This window comes from Coenobita brevimanus, unplaced genomic scaffold (genome assembly GCF_032717465.1).
Source record: "Coenobita brevimanus isolate Jiangsu-jjx unplaced genomic scaffold, ASM3271746v2 jjx.HiC_scaffold_3696, whole genome shotgun sequence".
NCBI lineage: Eukaryota > Metazoa > Arthropoda > Malacostraca > Decapoda > Coenobitidae > Coenobita > Coenobita brevimanus.
In genome coordinates this window covers 711,651-729,582 of record NW_027644746.1, presented here as the reverse complement: position 1 = coordinate 729,582, position 17,932 = coordinate 711,651, and the positions used below count along the sequence as shown (strand labels likewise).

At 43.8% G+C, this 17,932-nt stretch overlaps 1 protein-coding gene across 1 annotated transcript; it reads left to right on the top strand.

Moving 5' to 3' along the window:
* The first annotated feature begins 14,419 nt into the window (after positions 1–14,419).
* Positions 14,420–16,777, top strand: LOC145390240 (zinc finger MYM-type protein 1-like). Its single transcript, XM_080265232.1, has one exon. It carries the CDS (start codon positions 14,420–14,422, stop codon positions 16,775–16,777), a length of 2,358 nt encoding a protein of 785 aa, XP_080121358.1.
* Positions 16,778–17,932: the final 1,155 nt, after the last annotated feature.

Sequence of the window (17,932 nt, the reverse complement as noted above, 5' to 3'; positions counted from 1 at the left end):
GCCCATCACAAATCAAAACTATATCATCTGCATAATCTAAATCCAAAAGTTTCCTGTTCTCTCCCCAAAGTATACCTGCACCGATTTCTGTTCCAACGCGTTTCATAATGTAATCAATGACCAATATAAATAGTAAAGGCGATAGAACACCACCTTGAATTACTCCGGACTTGACTTCAAACGAATCACTCAGACAACCATCAACCATCACTTTACAAAATGTGTCCTCATGCATGTTCATAATGACCCTCACAAACTCCTCTGGTATTCCATAATGTCTCATGATCTTCCCCACAGTCTCTCTCGAAACACTATCAAAAGCCTTTTCAAAATCAACAAAACAAAGACTTAATGGTACTCTCATTTCATTAACTTGCTGCATCAAATGCCTAACTATAAAGATCTGATCATTGCAACCACGTCCCTTTCTAAAACCAGCCTGTTTCATCCCTCAGAATACCCTCAACCACCGGCTCCAACCTATTTAACAATACTCTACTGAAAACTTTCAAAGCTATCGGTGACAAAGAGATTCCCCTCCAATTACCACATTCACTCAGGTCTCCCTTCTTCGGAACTTTAACAATTACACCATTCTTCCAAACTGATGGTAGTAACCCCGTCACCCATATCTTACTGAATAGCTTGGTCAAGATCATTATTAATCTATCCCCCTCCACTTTAAACATTTCCGGAAATAAACCATCCTCCCCTGGTGCCTTATTATTCTTTAACTGTTTTACTGCTTTCTCCACTTCTGCAAGCCTCAACTCTCCTGTTTCTATATTTAAATCTTCCTGAGCAGACGGTATATCCTCTTCTGACGGTATTGGTCTATTAAGAACTGTCTCAAAATGCTCTTTCCATCTATTTTTAATATCTCGATCTTTGGTCAATAAATTTCCTTCCCTGTCTCTAACTGGTATTTCCTTGCGTTTACCTGCATTACCACTCAGTTCTCTAATCGATTCATATGCTATTCTTTGACTCTGTCCATCATTTTTGTTTATTAAGATTTCAGTCTCTGCAACCTTTTCATCCACACATCTTCTTTTATCTCTCCTAGCTAACCTTCTTACTTCTGAATTCAAACTCCAGTACGCAGCTCTTGCTAATTCAATCTCTCGTTCATCAACGCATTGCATCTCACTCCTCAATTTAGCCTCACCTCTCTTTTTTATCATATCCCACGTTTCCTCCGATATCCACTTCTTTCTCCTGAATCTATGTCTCCTTCCAATCGTACATTCAGCAATCTCATGCAAAACTTTGTTCACATCCTCCCACATCTCATCTACACTTCTCTCCCCCTCTTCCAACGTTTCCAACACCAAAAACCTATTTCTGCATTCTAATCTGAATTCCTCCTTTTCTTCTCCTTCCCTTCTAAGCTTAACAATATCGTATCTACCAACACCAGATTTTTCCTTCTTCTGATTTTTAAGTTTAAACCTTATTTTTGCAATGCTGAGTTGATGGTCACTACCAATATCCGCTCCCCGTTTAACATGAACATCTAGCAGAGAACTTCTATGCCTCCTACTGATAGCGATGTGATCAATCTGATTTTTATATTTTCCACACGGCGACACCCAAGTTGTCTTGTGTATATTGCAATGCTGAAAGAGTGTGCCTCCGATGACTAAGTCATCTGCTAGACAGAAGCTTCCAAACCTCACTCCGTTTTCACTCATCCTACTACCAACTCCCATCTTACCCATACATGCCTCAAATCCCTCATTTGAACAGCCCATTACTGCATTAAAGTCTCCAACGCAGATCAAAACATCATGTCTAGGTACCCTTCCTATTCCTTCTTGCAACTTTTCATAAAATGTGTCTTTCCTTTCATCGAGTGCATCATTAGTAGGTGCATAACACACAAACAGACTGATGTTGCCATGATTTGATTTAAACCGTGCGTATAACAATCGCTCATCTATAGGATCCCACTCACATAAAGCCTTATTTGCCTTACAACCCAGCAACAATCCTACTCCCTGATAATGCATTCCATCCTGTCGGCCAGATATCAATAAACGTATACCATCCTCCAAATCCAACTTATCGACTCCAGTTAATCTAGTTTCTGTCAGAGCACAAATATCAAGTCCGTAATTTTGAAAAACCTTCACTAACTCATCGATATTACCGTCATGATTTAGCGTTCTCACATTCCAGTTACCAATTTTAATTGTATTTTTTGCATTAACAAAGGAATTAGATTGTAATTGGGGCAACCGTGAGATTCTTAGCACCCCCTGCCCATTTAAGGGCTGCACGGGACTGGGGGCCATTATTGTTCTTTCAGAGTCCATCAAGGTTTCTTGGCTAACTTCCTGAACACCTCGCCACTGTGTTGTAGTCGCAGTAGGCAGCTAACTTGCCTGATTGCCCACACCCGAAAGACCCAGCTATGCTGTAGCCAGTCACGTGCCGGCATGCTTCCCAGCCATTTCACTCTCAAGTAGTTCCTGTGCCTGGATGTGAGAGGGATGTTTGTAGAGCAAGGAAGAGTGGCTGTGCGTGATAGAAATGAATGGAGAGAAATTGTGAATGAATAAATGATGACGCAGCCTTGGGGGGATATTCTCCTACATTTGTCTGATCAGCTGATCAGGCAGATGCGGGTAAAGGGATGGGTCTATTATGATGTGGCAGGTGTAAACCAGCTCTGCTGTAGGGCCTTGCTGTGGATGTCACTGATTGCACGGCGCAATTGTCCCTCGTGCGGTGAGGAATTGTCCCTTCTCCCCCTTGGGGCTAAGATGCCAATGACCGTGTTAGAGAGGATGGGTAAGTGTCGACCTGTCTCAGCTACACCACTTTCCTTGGGGGAAGCATCCTGGATATATATATATATATATATATATATATATATATATATATATATATATATATGTGTGTGTGTGTGTGTGTGTGTGCCCTAGTCAAAATGACCTGAATAGGTTATTCCTTGGGGATTGGGAGCCATTCCTCACCTCACCTGTCCTCACTCCCTACATCCACCCCTCCCCTTCTTTCTCTCTCTCTCTCTCTCTCTCTCTCTCTCTCTATGTCTATTTGCCTCTCTCATATACAGTATATATATATATATATATATATATATAGATAGATAGATAGATAGACAGACAGATATAAATAGATAGATAAATCGATCTACAGAAAAACAGCCAGATAGATATTGGTAGAAATAGACAAGTAGACGGATAGATAGGTGTGTGTGTGTGTGTGTGTGTGTGTGTGTGTGTGTGTGTGTGTGTGTGTGTGTGTCCCTGGGAAAATGACAGTTCCACAAGGTGACGTCTCTAGAGGTTGAAAATCAACCGTGGAAATGAGTTACTTGAGAGGAGCATGTGGAGTGACATGGAGGGACAGGTTGACGAATGAAGAAGTGAAGGAACGTTGTGGGGTAGATGTGGATGTGGTTGAAAAGATTAGGAGAAATACACTGAGGTGGTTTGGACATGTGGAGAGGATGGAGAATGAAAGACTGACTAAGAGGATGTATGTAGGTAAGGTGGAGGGAGGGAGAGGGAGGGGTAGACCGAGGATGAGGTGGAGGGATGGAGTTGAGAGGTATATGAGGGAGGGGGGGGTGAGTTGGGGGGAGGGGAGTCAAATGGTGGGTGACAGAGTGACTTGGAGGCGTTTTGTCTGCGGCCACCCTTTGCGGGATTAGGGCGTCGGGCTATAGATAGATAGATTTAATTTTCATCTATGTGTGAATTGGAAATGTCAGATTCCTGGCCAGATATAAGGAGCCTGCACTGGATGTATATCTCATTCAGTTCGCACTCCAGTTGTTGTAGACGTCTCGGCATCAATTATTTTACTCCTCGAAATCCTGTATCATGGAGCATCTGGCCACTGACTGAAAATGCACGAGAAACCGCATCGTAGGAATGGCCATGGCTGGATCAACCCCCTCAGAAATAGCAAGACACCTGGGAATATCAAGAACGATAGTATATTTTTGGTTGAGGCGATATGAAGAAGAAGGAAATGTTGATGCGCGCAAGTCGCCTGGAGTAACAAAGAAAACTACTGCAGAGGAAGAGAGAAGAATTGTGGAAGCAGTTAACCGAAATCCTTTTCTTAAGAGCAGTGAAGTTAAAAGGCAGTTGCAGTTAACGGTGTCGGACGGGACAGTGAGGAGAAGACATCATTCATCAGGTTTTCGATGCCACGTTGCAGCTGTAAAGGAAAAAATGACGGACAGCCACAAAGAACGCCGCCTTCAGTTTGCCCAGCGATACTGTGGCGAAGGGCTCGACTTCTGGGCTAGGGTAATCTTCTCAGACGAAAAGACCTTCTCGTCATGCAGCCATGGGAAAGTGCATTGCTGGAGGATGACCAACACTAGGTAAGACCTGCATTCATTTTGAATCCTTAAACATGTTCTTCCATTATCACATCTATCGGTTATTGTTTTAGAGATAAAATAAGCAATTAGAACCATTTTCTTTTCTATTATTATTATTAGATTGAACCGGTGAAGGTTTATATTCAAGGGGTGGTTGGGGTTATTGCTCACGTAATGCCACTCAGGGTTGTGAGGCTTGTCACTCTCATCTTAAATGTCAGGACCAACATGCCTAGCCCCGGGCTCCTACGCTCCTCATAGAGCAAGGTAGGATTGGATGATGATGATGATGATGATTATCGTTATTATTATTATTATTATTATTATCATCATCATTATTATTATCATTCAGACATTCGGGACGTTTATGAAATAACTCGAAATATATTCGGCTTTCAGTGGTTTGGGATATAATCCATATCCAACCCGGCAGAGACCAATCGATACCTTAATCCTTAATTACTTGATCATCCGCATTGATCATTGTTTTCCTACGACAGATATAACGAGGCGAACATCTTTTACGAGGGAAGGAGCGGCCACGTCACTTGCAATGTGTGGGGGTGGATCCATCTATATGGTGCTGGGGAGTTGGCTCGGATTGAGGGAAGATTCACCGCTGATACTTACCTTGAAATTTTAGAAGAGGTGATGCTTCCTTCAGTACGGGCCTATGCTCTCCCTTACCCAGAGAAGATCCTCTTCATGCAGGACAATTGTAGTGTTCACACGGCAAGAATAGTGAGGAGGTGGTTCGATGAACGAAATGATGTGGACCTCTTGCCCTGGCCCAGTAAGTCATGTGACTTAAATCCCATCGAAAATGTGTGGGGAAACATTGTCAATTCCTGGGAACAGGAAATGGAGAGAACGCCAGCAAATCTGTTCCAGCATACTCAACGGGAATGGGAAGTCATGCGCAGGAAACAGCACATAATCTATAATCATGTCAGCTCTATGCCAAACCGCCTGCAAGAAGTGATTAGAAATAATGGAGGTTGGACACGATACTGATCGAGAGAGAGAGAGAGAGAGAGAGAGAGAGAGAGAGAGAGAGTGTATGCAGACGCGAGCTTAAAAGCTGGCTACATTTGTCTAACCGCGAACTGTAGTTATCTTTAAATGTGTTAAAATGCTTTGTTTATTTTATAATAACATGTTTTATTTATTTTATAATAATTATATCAATAAAATCATACTTTGCACTGACATTATCATTCACCCTACAGAACCTGAGAGAGAGAGAGAGAGAGAGAGAGAGAGAGAGAGGCATATCGACGGGACGGATCTGGTGATGATTATGGGAGCGTGTGGTGAAATGAGGGATTGCCCCATGCTCTTGGATACCGAAGCATGTCGATCGCTCATTAATCAAGGAACCTATGAGAATTTGGGTGAGACCAAGCCTGAGCTCAGACCGTATCAAGGACGAAGGTTAGTATCCGCAAGTGGTAATGAGCTAGGTGGTAGGAGTGGTTAGCCTGCCTATAGGGTTGGCTGGTCACACCTACGAGAGTGAATTAGTAGTGGTGAGGAACTTACCATGTACTATTTCAGTGATTCTAGGTTCCGATTTTATTTTCGCTCGGAATATATGTATTACACCAGATCCGTTGTGCATAGAGATCGATGAGGAGAAGGTAGAATTACAGTCGGGAGAGGAGAATCTTCGCACAGATGGTGCTTCCTCCTTGCATGTAGTTGAAACCGGCTTATCAGATGACCAGGAGTATATCTCTGGGCGTTGTATGACGAGTGAGACAGTCGTGATTGATCCGTTCACAAGTGGAATGATCCCGTTAGAGACTGAAATTTCAGGGTGGTCCTTTGGGTTATTCTCACCTAATCCTGGTAGTACTTTCGCTGCTATGCTGTGGCCAGGGATTGTACAGATGGTCCCGGGCGAGGCGGGAGGAAAGTCCAGGGTTTATGTTGCCTACACTAACGCCACCCTGACCGGGTCAGTATATCTGGCAGGTACAGGGTGGGGACAATAGAACCGTTTGAGGAGATAATGTGGGACGAGGATCAGGAGGATGAGCAAGGGCAAATAACTGGTGTGACACAGGGAGAAGAGAGATTAACTAAGCTCTTTCTAAAAGTAGATGAGTTATGTCCACCGGAGACTAAGGAGAATGATGTTCTCAAACGTCTAGTGCGAAAGCATCCTCAAGTGTTTGCCTTGCCTGATGAACCACTGAATATTACACCTTATTTCCTCCATCACATCTGTGCAACAGGACCGGTTGTAAACCGTCGTCCTTATAAGGTACCGGTTAAGTATCACGAAACTCTTAGGCAACAGCTAAATGAACTAAGGGAGCAAAATATAATACGTCCTTCTAGATCACCATATTGTTCACCCTTGGTCCCGGTGGCCAAGAAGGATGGTGGACAAAGAATTTGTCTCGATTTTCGTCATTTGAATAAGCAGATTACATCAGACCCCTTCCCATTGCCAAACATTGCACAAATTCTTTCATTCAGTAGCTTGGATTTGAGGCAAGGATACCATCAGATCCCTCTGGATGAGGCGTCACGACCGCTGACCGCATTTTCCTCACCAGACGGTCATTGGGAATATAATAGTCTACCGTTTGGCTTAAAAGATGCCCCTGCTGCGTTCCAAAGGATCGTTAACGAAGTCCTGATAGGACTGACAGGGCGTATCAGTCATACTTACCTGGATGACATAATTGTCTATGGTGAGGATTTTGATTCACATGTACAGAACCTAGATGAGGTCCTTGCCAGACTTAAGGAAGCTCAACTTACTCTTAAGTTAGAGAAGTGCAGTTTTTTCAAGGATGAAGTGTCTTACCTAGGACACTTAATTTCTGCAGAAAGCTTGCGGCCACAACCGGATAAAGTCCGAGCCATAAGGGAAATTGCTGTTCCTAAGACACTGAAGGAACTCCAATCTTTCTTAGGGTTAGTTAATTATTACCGTAGATTCATAAGTGACTATGCTAAGATTGCTCTGCCTCTCACAAAACTGACTCGTGGAAAGAAGGAAGTGAAAAACAGTCAACAAAAAATCGAGTGGAACGATGAGGCTGATCAAGCTTTTAGAAGTCTGAAAAGTAAGCTTACTGACGACATCGTACTCAAGTTTCCCTCCTTTGATAAACCATTCTATCTGACAACTGACGCGAGTGGTACTGCGATAGGTGGGGTATTACAACAGGAAGATGAGGATGGGCACCTTAGACCGTTGACATATTTTAGTAGAGCATTAAATAAAGCTGAGCTTAATTATGCCACTATCGAGCAAGAAGCCTTAAGTATTGTGTACGGATTGCGGATAAATCGGCCTCTTGTCTTGGGATACAAAGTGATTGTGCAGACGGATCACCGACCCCTCACGTGGCTCTTTAATGTGAGGGAGCCTTCTGGCAGAATAGCTAGATGGCAGATACTGGTACAGGTTGCCGAATACGACTTAGAGGTATCCTACCTGCCAGGACACCAGAACCGAGTGGCTGACGCCTTGTCACGTCTTCGCAGAGAGCAAAACGAAGATATAGAACTTATAGCTGTTACGAGGTAAGTAGAGAGTGGAGGACACGACACATGGTCTTCTCATAGCCTTCATCAGCCTCTGAACCACGTAGTCTCGTCTGCTTATACTTGCACTCCTCATACTCCTAATCAGACCTCAGAGCTACCTATCCAAGCCGTATATTACTGTTATCCTGTGTTCTTTTTATCGTTCTTCTTTTTTTCACTTTTTCTGGCCCCATTCATGCCTTTCTGCGTTTTGTTTCAATCTTTTGCTCTCTTTATCTCATACTCTGTTCTTTTTGTTTTTACTCTCTGCTCTTTTTCTCTTATCCCTCCTCTTTTTCTCTCGTATTCCTGCCACGGTCCGCCAGTTACAATATTTCACGGTTTATGATGCAGATACGAGGCCGTAAGTAATGACCAGGCAAGATGATATATTGAAGCCGTTGCGAATCAAACAGACATATATGGTAAAAGGTCAGACACAGACTTACACATGCACTTCTAAACTGAACTGGAGTAAAGATATATATATATATATATATATATATATATATATAGAGAGAGAGAGAGAGAGAGAGAGAGAGAGACAGAGTATAAATTTTTCTTTACAGAACACAACTCACACACCGTAAACACACACAGACACACAGACACAGACACACACACACACACACACACACACACACACCATCTTCTACTTGTACACAGAACCGGCGAAACTTGGACTGTTACACCCGTTGACTTTCAGAGAGCATAATTTCTTATATAGCGATTTTATGGGCGACCGAAAGTTAGGTTAGGTCACTTTGGGCAGGGTTTGGTCTGATTAGATAATTTTTGGTTGGGTTGGGTTCAGATCGACTAGATATAGACGGATTAGGTTAGATTGCTTTAGAATAGCTCGGTTTTGATATATTTTGGGTCGGGTTCTATTGGGTTGGGTTAGGCTGGGTTAGGTTCGGTTGGATTTGGTCATTTGTGGCTTGAGTGGGTTTCGTTAGGTCGGGTATGGTATGGTTAAGTGAGACTGGGTAGGATTAGGAAGGGTTAGATGCGGTTAGGCTGCGTCAGAATTACTTAGGTTAGGTATGGGAAGGTTACGTGAGATTGTGAGGTTAAATACAATTAGACTGGGTTAGGTGAGGTTAAGTTAGATTAGATAAAGTTAATTTTGGTTGGATTAGGTCATTCGAGGTTAGGCAGGGTTTAGTTCCAGCAAATATGGATAGGTTAGGTAACACTGGACTAAAACAAATTGGTTTATGCATTGCAGTCTTTTGTTGGGCGGTCCTTCCAAAGTCAAGCTTCACAAGAGGTGGACGTGGTTTTGTGTGTGTGTGTGTGTGTGTGTGTGTGTGTGTGTGTGTGTGTGTGTGTGTGTTCTAATACAGTCTCCCCATTCCTCTTATTTTTTTTACGTCATTATTATCCACACAAAAGAAACCTACTGTAACTTATAAAAGATACTGTACCCACACAGTGAAATTGTGGGAAGTGCCATAATAGAACGAATTAAGTCCGACCAGAATCGTATTCTTCAATATGAATAGTTATCTATCTATCTATTGCCAGACTCCTCAATCCCGTTTGGGGTGGCCACAAACAAATCGCCTCCAAGTCGCCCTGTCCCCCGCCATTTCACTCCCCTGCTCCCAACTCACACCCCCCTCTCTCATATACCTCTCCACCCCATCCCTCCATCTCATCCTTGGCCTCCCCCTCCCTCTTCCCCCCTCCGCCTCACTCACATACACTCTCTTCGTCAGTCTTTCACCCTCCATCCTCTCCACATGGCCAAACCACCTCAGTGTGTTCCTCATAACGCTTCCTATCACATCCACATCCACACCACAACGCTCCTTTATATCCTCATTCGTCAGCCTGTCTCTCCACGTGACTCCACAGGCTCCTCTTAAATAACTCATTTCCACTGCTCTCACTCTTGACTTGTGTCCTTCCAACAATGTCCAAGCTTTACTTCCGTACGTTAGAGTTGGTATCACAATACTGTCATGTAGTAACTTTTTCACTTCCATGCTCACTTCCCTGTTTCTTATCACTGCTTTCAAGGAACCAGCAACCTTTCTTCCCTGCTGTACCCTTTCAAGCACTTCACCCTCCAAACCTCGATCCTTACTCATCACACTGCCCAAATACTTATACGTACTCACATTTTCCAATTCCTCACCATCCAACCTCGCTATACATTCACTAACTTCACCTCTCTCAAAGACCATCACTTTACTCTTCCCTACATTCACCTTTAGGTTCCGTTTCTTACACTCTCTCTCAAACTCATTCACCAAGCCTTGCAGCTCCCCTTCGTCTTCACTCAACAACACAGTATCATCTGCAAACAACAGTACAGGGAGTTTCCAAACACTATCTTCTCTCACCAGGGCCACTCCAACATCCACTACCCTACCTTGTACCTCTTTTATTACCCCATCCATGTACAGATTGAACAACCATGGAGACATGACACATCCCTGTTTCAAACCAACTTTCAAAGAGAAAAATTCACTTAGTTCACCATCCACACGCACTGCAGCCTTCGCACCATCGTACATACTCTTCACAGCATTCAACAACTTCCCATCTACTCCATATATTCTTAACACTTTCCACAATCCTTGTCTATCCACCCTGTCATATGCTTTTTCCAAATCCATGAAAGCTGCATACAACTTCTTTCCCTTCTCTAGAAACTTTTCCACTAAAGATCTAAGAATGAATATCTGATCTACACAACCTCTTCCCTTCCTAAAGCCTCCCTGTTCTTCTCCAACTAATTTCTCTGTTCTTTCTCTAACTCTGTCTATAAGTATCCTACCATACACTTTTCCTATTATACTAAGAAGACAAATGCCCCTATGATTACCACACACTTCTTTTTCCCCTTTTCCTTTGTACAAGGGAATAATTATACCTGACTTCCAATCCTCCGGGACTCTACCTTCCTCCCAGGCCAATCTGCATATCTTCCACATCCATTCTACTACTATCTCTCCCCCATGCTTCAGCATTTCACCACACACTCCATCAATTCCTGGGGCTTTCCCCAATTTAACTTTCTTCATTGCTTCCACAACTTCTATCCTACTGATTTCTTCCTGTCTTCTCACCTCCCTCCTTCTCCCAGCCATTCCCCAGCCAGTTATACTTGCATTACTTCCATCCTCTACGTTCAACAATTCCTTAAAGTGTTCTCTCCATCTGCTCACTTTTTCTCCCTTCTCCACTAGTAATCTACCATTTTTATCTTTCACTCCCCTGCTAACTTCACTTCCACCCTGTCTTACTCTTTTCACTTCTCTCCAGAACATTTTCTTACAGTCCCTCCACTTTACACTCAAATTCCTTCCAAATTCCTCATCCACTCTCTTCTTACTCTCTCTTACTAATCTTTTCACCTCTCTCTTTCTTTCCACATATAACTCTCTCTTCCGCTTCTCAACTTCTTCCACGCCCCTATTTCTCATCCATTCATTGTATGCTTTCTTCTTTTGTGCCACAGCCTGTTTCACCTCTTCAGTCCACCACGCTGTTCCTTGCACCCCCCTCGGTCTTCTCTTCCTTCCACACACCACATCACATGCTGCACATATTTCTTCTGAAATTATCTTACACACACCTTCCACGTCTCCCATCTGCTCCAATTCATATTTGCCCAATCGTTCCTCCACTTCTCTCTTATACTCTGCCTTTTTCTCATCCTCTTGTAACCTCTCCACTCTCCTTGCAACTACTCCTTCCTCTCGTCATTCCCTTCTTCTATTCCTCCATCTTACTTGCATCCTAATTCTGGCCACCACCAAGTAGTGGTCAGAAAGTCCACTCCCCCAACCTCTATACACTCTTGCATCCTTTACACATCTTCGCATCCTTTCATCCACACACACATAATCAATCATTGCCTTCCTTTCATTCAGTTCACCACCCACCCTTCTCATCACTCGCCATGTATACCTGTGGATCATTTTATGCCTGAAGAGGGTATTGGCTATCACCAGCCCCCTCCCAGCACAAATGTCCACTAACGCACTGCCATTCTCATCTATCTCAGCAGGCACACCCCACTCACCAACTATTCCATCCACCTTCACATTACCAACTTTACCATTCATATCACCAATCAAAAACACTCTCTCATTCCTTCCAAACTTTTCCATGCACACTTCCACATTTGTCCAGAACTCTTCTCTCACTCTTCTAGCACGATCTTGCGTTGGCGCATACACACACACAATCGCCCACATTTGTATTCCAACTTTCAACTTTACCCACACAATCCTTGACCCAACTGATCCATACTGTCTTATGCTCTTCTTCCATCTTTTACTCACAACTATACATACTCCTTCCTTTGCCCTCTCATTCTCATCTACTCCTGCACATATACCCCATCCATACTCCCATTCTCTCACACTTTCTCCTCTCCATTTTGTTTCAGTTATTCCACATACATCCACTTTTGCACCCTCAAGCACCTGGACAATCTCTCTCTCTTTCACCTCATCGACACAGTGAAATCAAGACCTACTGTAACGACATCTTACACTGAGATGGTTATATCGTGAACATGGGCCTCGTCTAGTTCCTATGTTGGTATGTAAACCCAAATGCTTAACATCTATCTATCTATCTATAGCCCGACGCCCTAATCCCGCAAAAGGGTGGCCGCAGAGAAAACGCCTCCAAGTCGCTCTGTCACCCACCATTTGACTACCCTCCTCCCAACTCACCCCCCCCCTCCCTCTTATACCTCTCAACTCCATCCCTCCACCTCATCCTCGGTCTACCCCTCCCTCTCCCTCCCTCCACCTCACCTACATACACCCTCTTATTTAGTCTTTCATTCTCCATTCTCTTCACATGTCCAAACCACCTCAGTGCATTTCTCCTAATCTTCTCAACCACATTCACATCCACCCCACAACGTTCCTTCACTTCTTCATTCGTCAACCTGTCCCTCCACGTCACTCAACATGCTCCTCTCAAGTAACTCATTTCCACTGCTCTCACTCTTGACTTGTTCCCCTCTTGCAAGGTCCACGCCTCGCTTTCATACGTCAGGGTAGGGATCACACTACTATCATGCAGTGACTTCTTAACTTCCATACTCACCTCCCTATTTCTCATCATTGCTTTCAGTGCACAAATAACCTTCCTTCCCTGCTGTACCCTTTCACGCACTTCATCCCCCAAAGTTCCATCCTTACTCATCACACTACCCAAGTACTTGAATGCACTCACATTCTCCGTATCCTCACCAACTAACCTCACTGCACACTCTGTGACTTCATTCCCCTCGAATACCACAACTTTACTTTTGTGATGAGTAAGGATGGAGGTTTGGAGGGTGAAGTGCTTGAAAGGGTACAGCAGGGAAGAAAGGTTGCTGGTTCTTTGAAAGCAGTGAAAAGAAACAGGGAAGTGAGCATGGAAGTGAAAAAGTTACTACATGACAGCAGTGGCGGTGCCAAGGGAGGGCTTGGGGGGGCTGAAGCCCCCCCAATAATGAGCCAAGCCCCCCATCAGCCCCCAATATTGCCAGATTCCAAAGGCGAATTTAGGCAGAACGTCCCTTATTTGAACTTTCAATTTTGTATTACTATTTACAAATAATACACAAAAGTTGACGAAACGAAGTGTTATAAGTTTAGGAAAAGATTCAAGACAATAGATTAAATCGTGATTATTATTTTTAGCTGTTAGCATTTAGCAGATTCTGAATGATAGTAATTTCACGGAAATTACGGAAAATTTATCAGTTGACTCAACTTCTAAGGAAAACTTCCAGCCTAGTTCTAATACTAAGGGTAACTTATGTTATAATATATTCTGTGAAATTCTTGTAATTCAGATGGTTAGTTTACATATCCTATAATGAAAATGATAAGTGAAAGTAAAATACAGCATTATTTTATTAAACTACATTAGCCATTCTTTTAGTGTATTACGACTGTACGATTATTATCTCGTCTTCAGAAATATAATTGAATGTCGATTATGTCATAATTCGAGGCAGGAAGTTAATAAATTTGAATATATTTGATTAAAATGAAGTAAAGGATTCACACTGCTATAGGGCCTACATGGTCCTAGGCTCCTAGCCTAGCCCAGCATTCACGAATCGAGTGCACGATGAGCCATTCCTGTTCGATTCCTGTCAGCTACCAGACCAGTCTACCACGCGACGCGGTTGTGTGTAGATCTCCGAGCCTGTTGGCTGTTAATTGCTTAGTGCAGTAGACACTGAATTACTGAGCAGCTGAGCTTATTAGTTGTGGTTTTCGTCTTGCACTGATTTACAGGTATGGTGTAAGTTGATTTTTTTCTACTTACAAATGTATATAGGCTACTATAAGATTATAAGAAGCTGTGGAAGGAAGAATAAAATAGTGTGAAAATATCTGGTCTGTTGTAATGCTAATATGCAGTTTTATGCTTCTGTGATCTGTGTGCTTGTTTATGCTGTTTTCCCTGTTTATGAAAGTAACTGATGGTGGTTTATCATATTTGATCACATAGGCCGGTTTGATTATGGAACGCTACCTGTTACCCAAGATTCCCAAGAAGAGGCTGCGAGATGATGATCCTCCTACAGACACACCTGCTGTTAATGAGGACCTGGACAGTGGTGATCGTGATTGTGAGTCTGCAGCCTTACTAGGTGAGGCTAGTGCAGAACCCCAGCCACAAGAGGGCACTTCTCACACCCATGGTGAGAAACTACTACCTGGACCCAAGGACCTGAGCCAGCTTCCAGATAGTGGTCCCACCTGTCCAGACTTGAAGAGATACCCAGCCACAGAATACAGTGGCCAGTCAAGGTCATTCAACAAGAACTGGCGTGATCATCATTCGTGGCTGGAGTACTCCACGACCCTAGATGCTGCATTCTGCTTTGCATGTCGTCATTTCGGTCATGTACACTTAAGCAAATGTGAGAAGTCCTTCACCCATGACGGCTTTCGGAACTGGAAGAAGGCAACCTCATCTCTGAAGTCTCATGATAATTCAGCAGGACACAAGTTCTCTATGCAAGCTTGGGCAGAGTTTAAGATGCAGAAAACAACAGGTTCTAGGATCATACATGCTTTTAATACCAACCATGAAAAAACTGTAAAGGAAAACAGACATTACATTAGAGCAGTAATACACTTACTGCTCTACACAGCCTGCCAAAATGTTGCCCAAAGAGGTCACAAGGAAGACACTGATTCTGGCAACAAAGGTAACTTCCTGGAACTGCTGGACCTGATTTCCAGGTATGATGACATTGTCAAAAAGAAACTGAGTGGTGGTCCTGGCAATGCTAAATATACGCACCACGATATCCAAAATGAACTGCTCGCCATCATAGCTTCAATAATCAGAGAGGACATCAGCAACGAGGTCCTAAGAGCAGAGCATTTTGCCCTAATGGTGGATGAGACCAAGGATGTCAGCAAACAAGAACAGCTGTTCATTGTGGTGAGGTATCTCCACAAACAGAGCCTTCATGAGGTGTTCCTTGACTTCACAGCAGCCGAGGGTCTGGATGCAGACTCATTGCTCAACAAGATCTTGGAGACCCTGGCCAAATGTGGTACTGACCACAACGCCTGCATTGGCCAGTGCTACGATGGAGCTGCAGTCATGTCAGGGCACATCAGTGGTATACAGGAGAGGTTTAGGAGAAAGGTACCACAGGCTGTGTATGTCCACTGTTATGCTCACAGGCTCAACCTTGTGCTCGTTGATTGTGTACACAATATCCAGGCTGCAGCAGAGTTTTTTGTGGCTATACAGAGTTTGTACAAGTTCTTCTCTATGTCAGTAGTACATGAAGAATTTATAAAGGTGCAAAAAGAATTAAATCCCACAAGGCAGCACATAGAGTTGAAGCAACTGTCTGACACAAGATGGACCTTCCAACATGCTGCTTGTCTGGCAGTGAAAAGAACCCTACCTGCCATAGTGACAACCTTGAAACGTCTCATGGAGGGAGACAATGCACACAGAGCCACTGAGGCAAAGGGCCTGTGCATCCTGCTAGATCAGCAATTTGTGACAATTCTGATGGCCATGGAAAAAGTGTTACTGATGACCAAACAACTGTCAAACCACCTCCAGTCACATGACCTTCAGCTGGCCTCTGCAGAGGACTTGATGCAGTCTGTCATGTCTGGACTGACAGAAATGAGGACTGAAGCTGCCTGGAAGGAGTTAGAGGAGGCTGCTGAGGATTTGTGCAAGGTAGTTGGGATACGCACTGAGACTGAGCGTCCAGGTCGACAACGATCTGCTCCCAGACACCTGGATGAATTCATCATAACATCCAGTACAGGTCAGAGGGATGGAGCTATACCAGATGCCAGGAGAAGGACCTTCTATGCCATCACAGATAGAATGCTCAATGAGCTGAGCAGGCGATTTTCATCTGATGCCTGTAATGTTCTGATGGGTGCTGCTGCCTTGAGTCCTAAGCACATTACATTTCTGAACAAAAAAGCGCTGTCAGGAATGGCAGCCAATTATGGAGTGGCAGAGGGTGATCTTGCAGTGAAGGTCCACCAATTGACAAGACTAATAGCTAGGAAGAGAGACAATGGCCTGGAAGTGTCCACACCACTTGAGCTCGCAGCCATGCTGGAGCCATACAAGGATGCCTTTATAGATCTGTATAAACTTGTATGCATTGCAGTGACCCTCCCTGTCACCTCAGCTGCCTGTGAGAGGAGCTTCTCATGTCTGAAACTCCTCAAGACATACTTGAGGAACAGCAGTGGCAACAACTGCACCAGCAACCTTGCTGTAATATCAATTAATTCTAGGAGGGCCAAACAGCTGAACATTGATGCCATTATAGACACATTTGCTGCCAATCACCAGAACAGGCGCATAGTTTTAAAGTAACGTGACAGTCGTTACACCTTGATTTAAAAATTCTTCTGATTCTTCAGATTGTATTAACTTCATTACATAGAATTTTTTTCTGTCATGTTAACTGCTTACTTACACATGATGTCTAAATTATTTGAGTTAAACTTCAATCTTATGGAATAAACGAGGATGAGGTGGAGGGATGGAGTTGAGAGGTATATGAGGGAGGGGGGGGGGTGAGTTGGGGGGAGGGGAGTCAAATGGTGGGTGACAGAGTGACTTGGAGGCGTTTAGTCTGCGGCCACCCTTTGCGGGATTAGGGCGTCGGGCTATAGATAGATAGATAGATGTTGCGTATACATTAATCTGAATTTCCTTGCTAGTTTTATGTCTTTCATTTGGCAGAATTTTTGATGAGATAAGAAATGTTATACATTAACACCGCAGTTTCAAAGAGTACAGGTGTCTAAAATGAACCTCAGTACATTCGGATATTATGAATATGTACATACCAATTTTCCATCAACACTTCAGTTTGATGACATTTTGTGAAGCCTCCCCACATTTTACCCCAGCCCCTCCTCAGCCCCCCCCAATGAAAATTTCCTGGCGCCGCCACTGCATGACAGTATTGTGATACCAACTCTAACGTATGGAAGTGAAGCTTGGATGTTGTTGGAAGGACACAAGTCAAGAGTGAGAGCAGTGGAAATGAGTTATTTAAGAGAAGCCTGTGGAGTCATATGGAGAGACAGGCTGACGAATGAGGATATAAAGGAGCGTTGTGGTGTTGATGTGGATGTGATAGGAAGCGTTATGAGGAACACACTGAGGTGGTTTGGCCATGTGGAGAGGATGGACGGTTAAAGACTGACGAAGAGAGTGTATGTGAGTGAGGTGGAGGGGGGAAGAGAGAGGGGGAGGCTGAGGATGAGATGGAGGGATGGGGTGGAGAGGTATATGAGAGAGGGGGGTGTGAGTTGGGAGCAGGGCAGTGAAATGGCGGGGGACAGGGCAACTTGGAGGCGATTTGTTTGTGGCCACCCCAAACGGGATTGAGGCGTCTGGCAATAGATAGATAGATAGAACTTTCAGATTCCTCCTCCTACACACTGTCCCAAATTCATTCACCAAACCTTGCAACTCTCATTCATCTTCACTCAACAATACTGTATCATCAGCAAACAG

Excerpts from the sequence above, each read along its gene's own strand:
- LOC145390240 (XM_080265232.1), top strand. The coding sequence starts at position 14,420 with ATGGAACGCTACCTGTTACCCAAGATTCCCAAGAAGAGGCTGCGAGAT.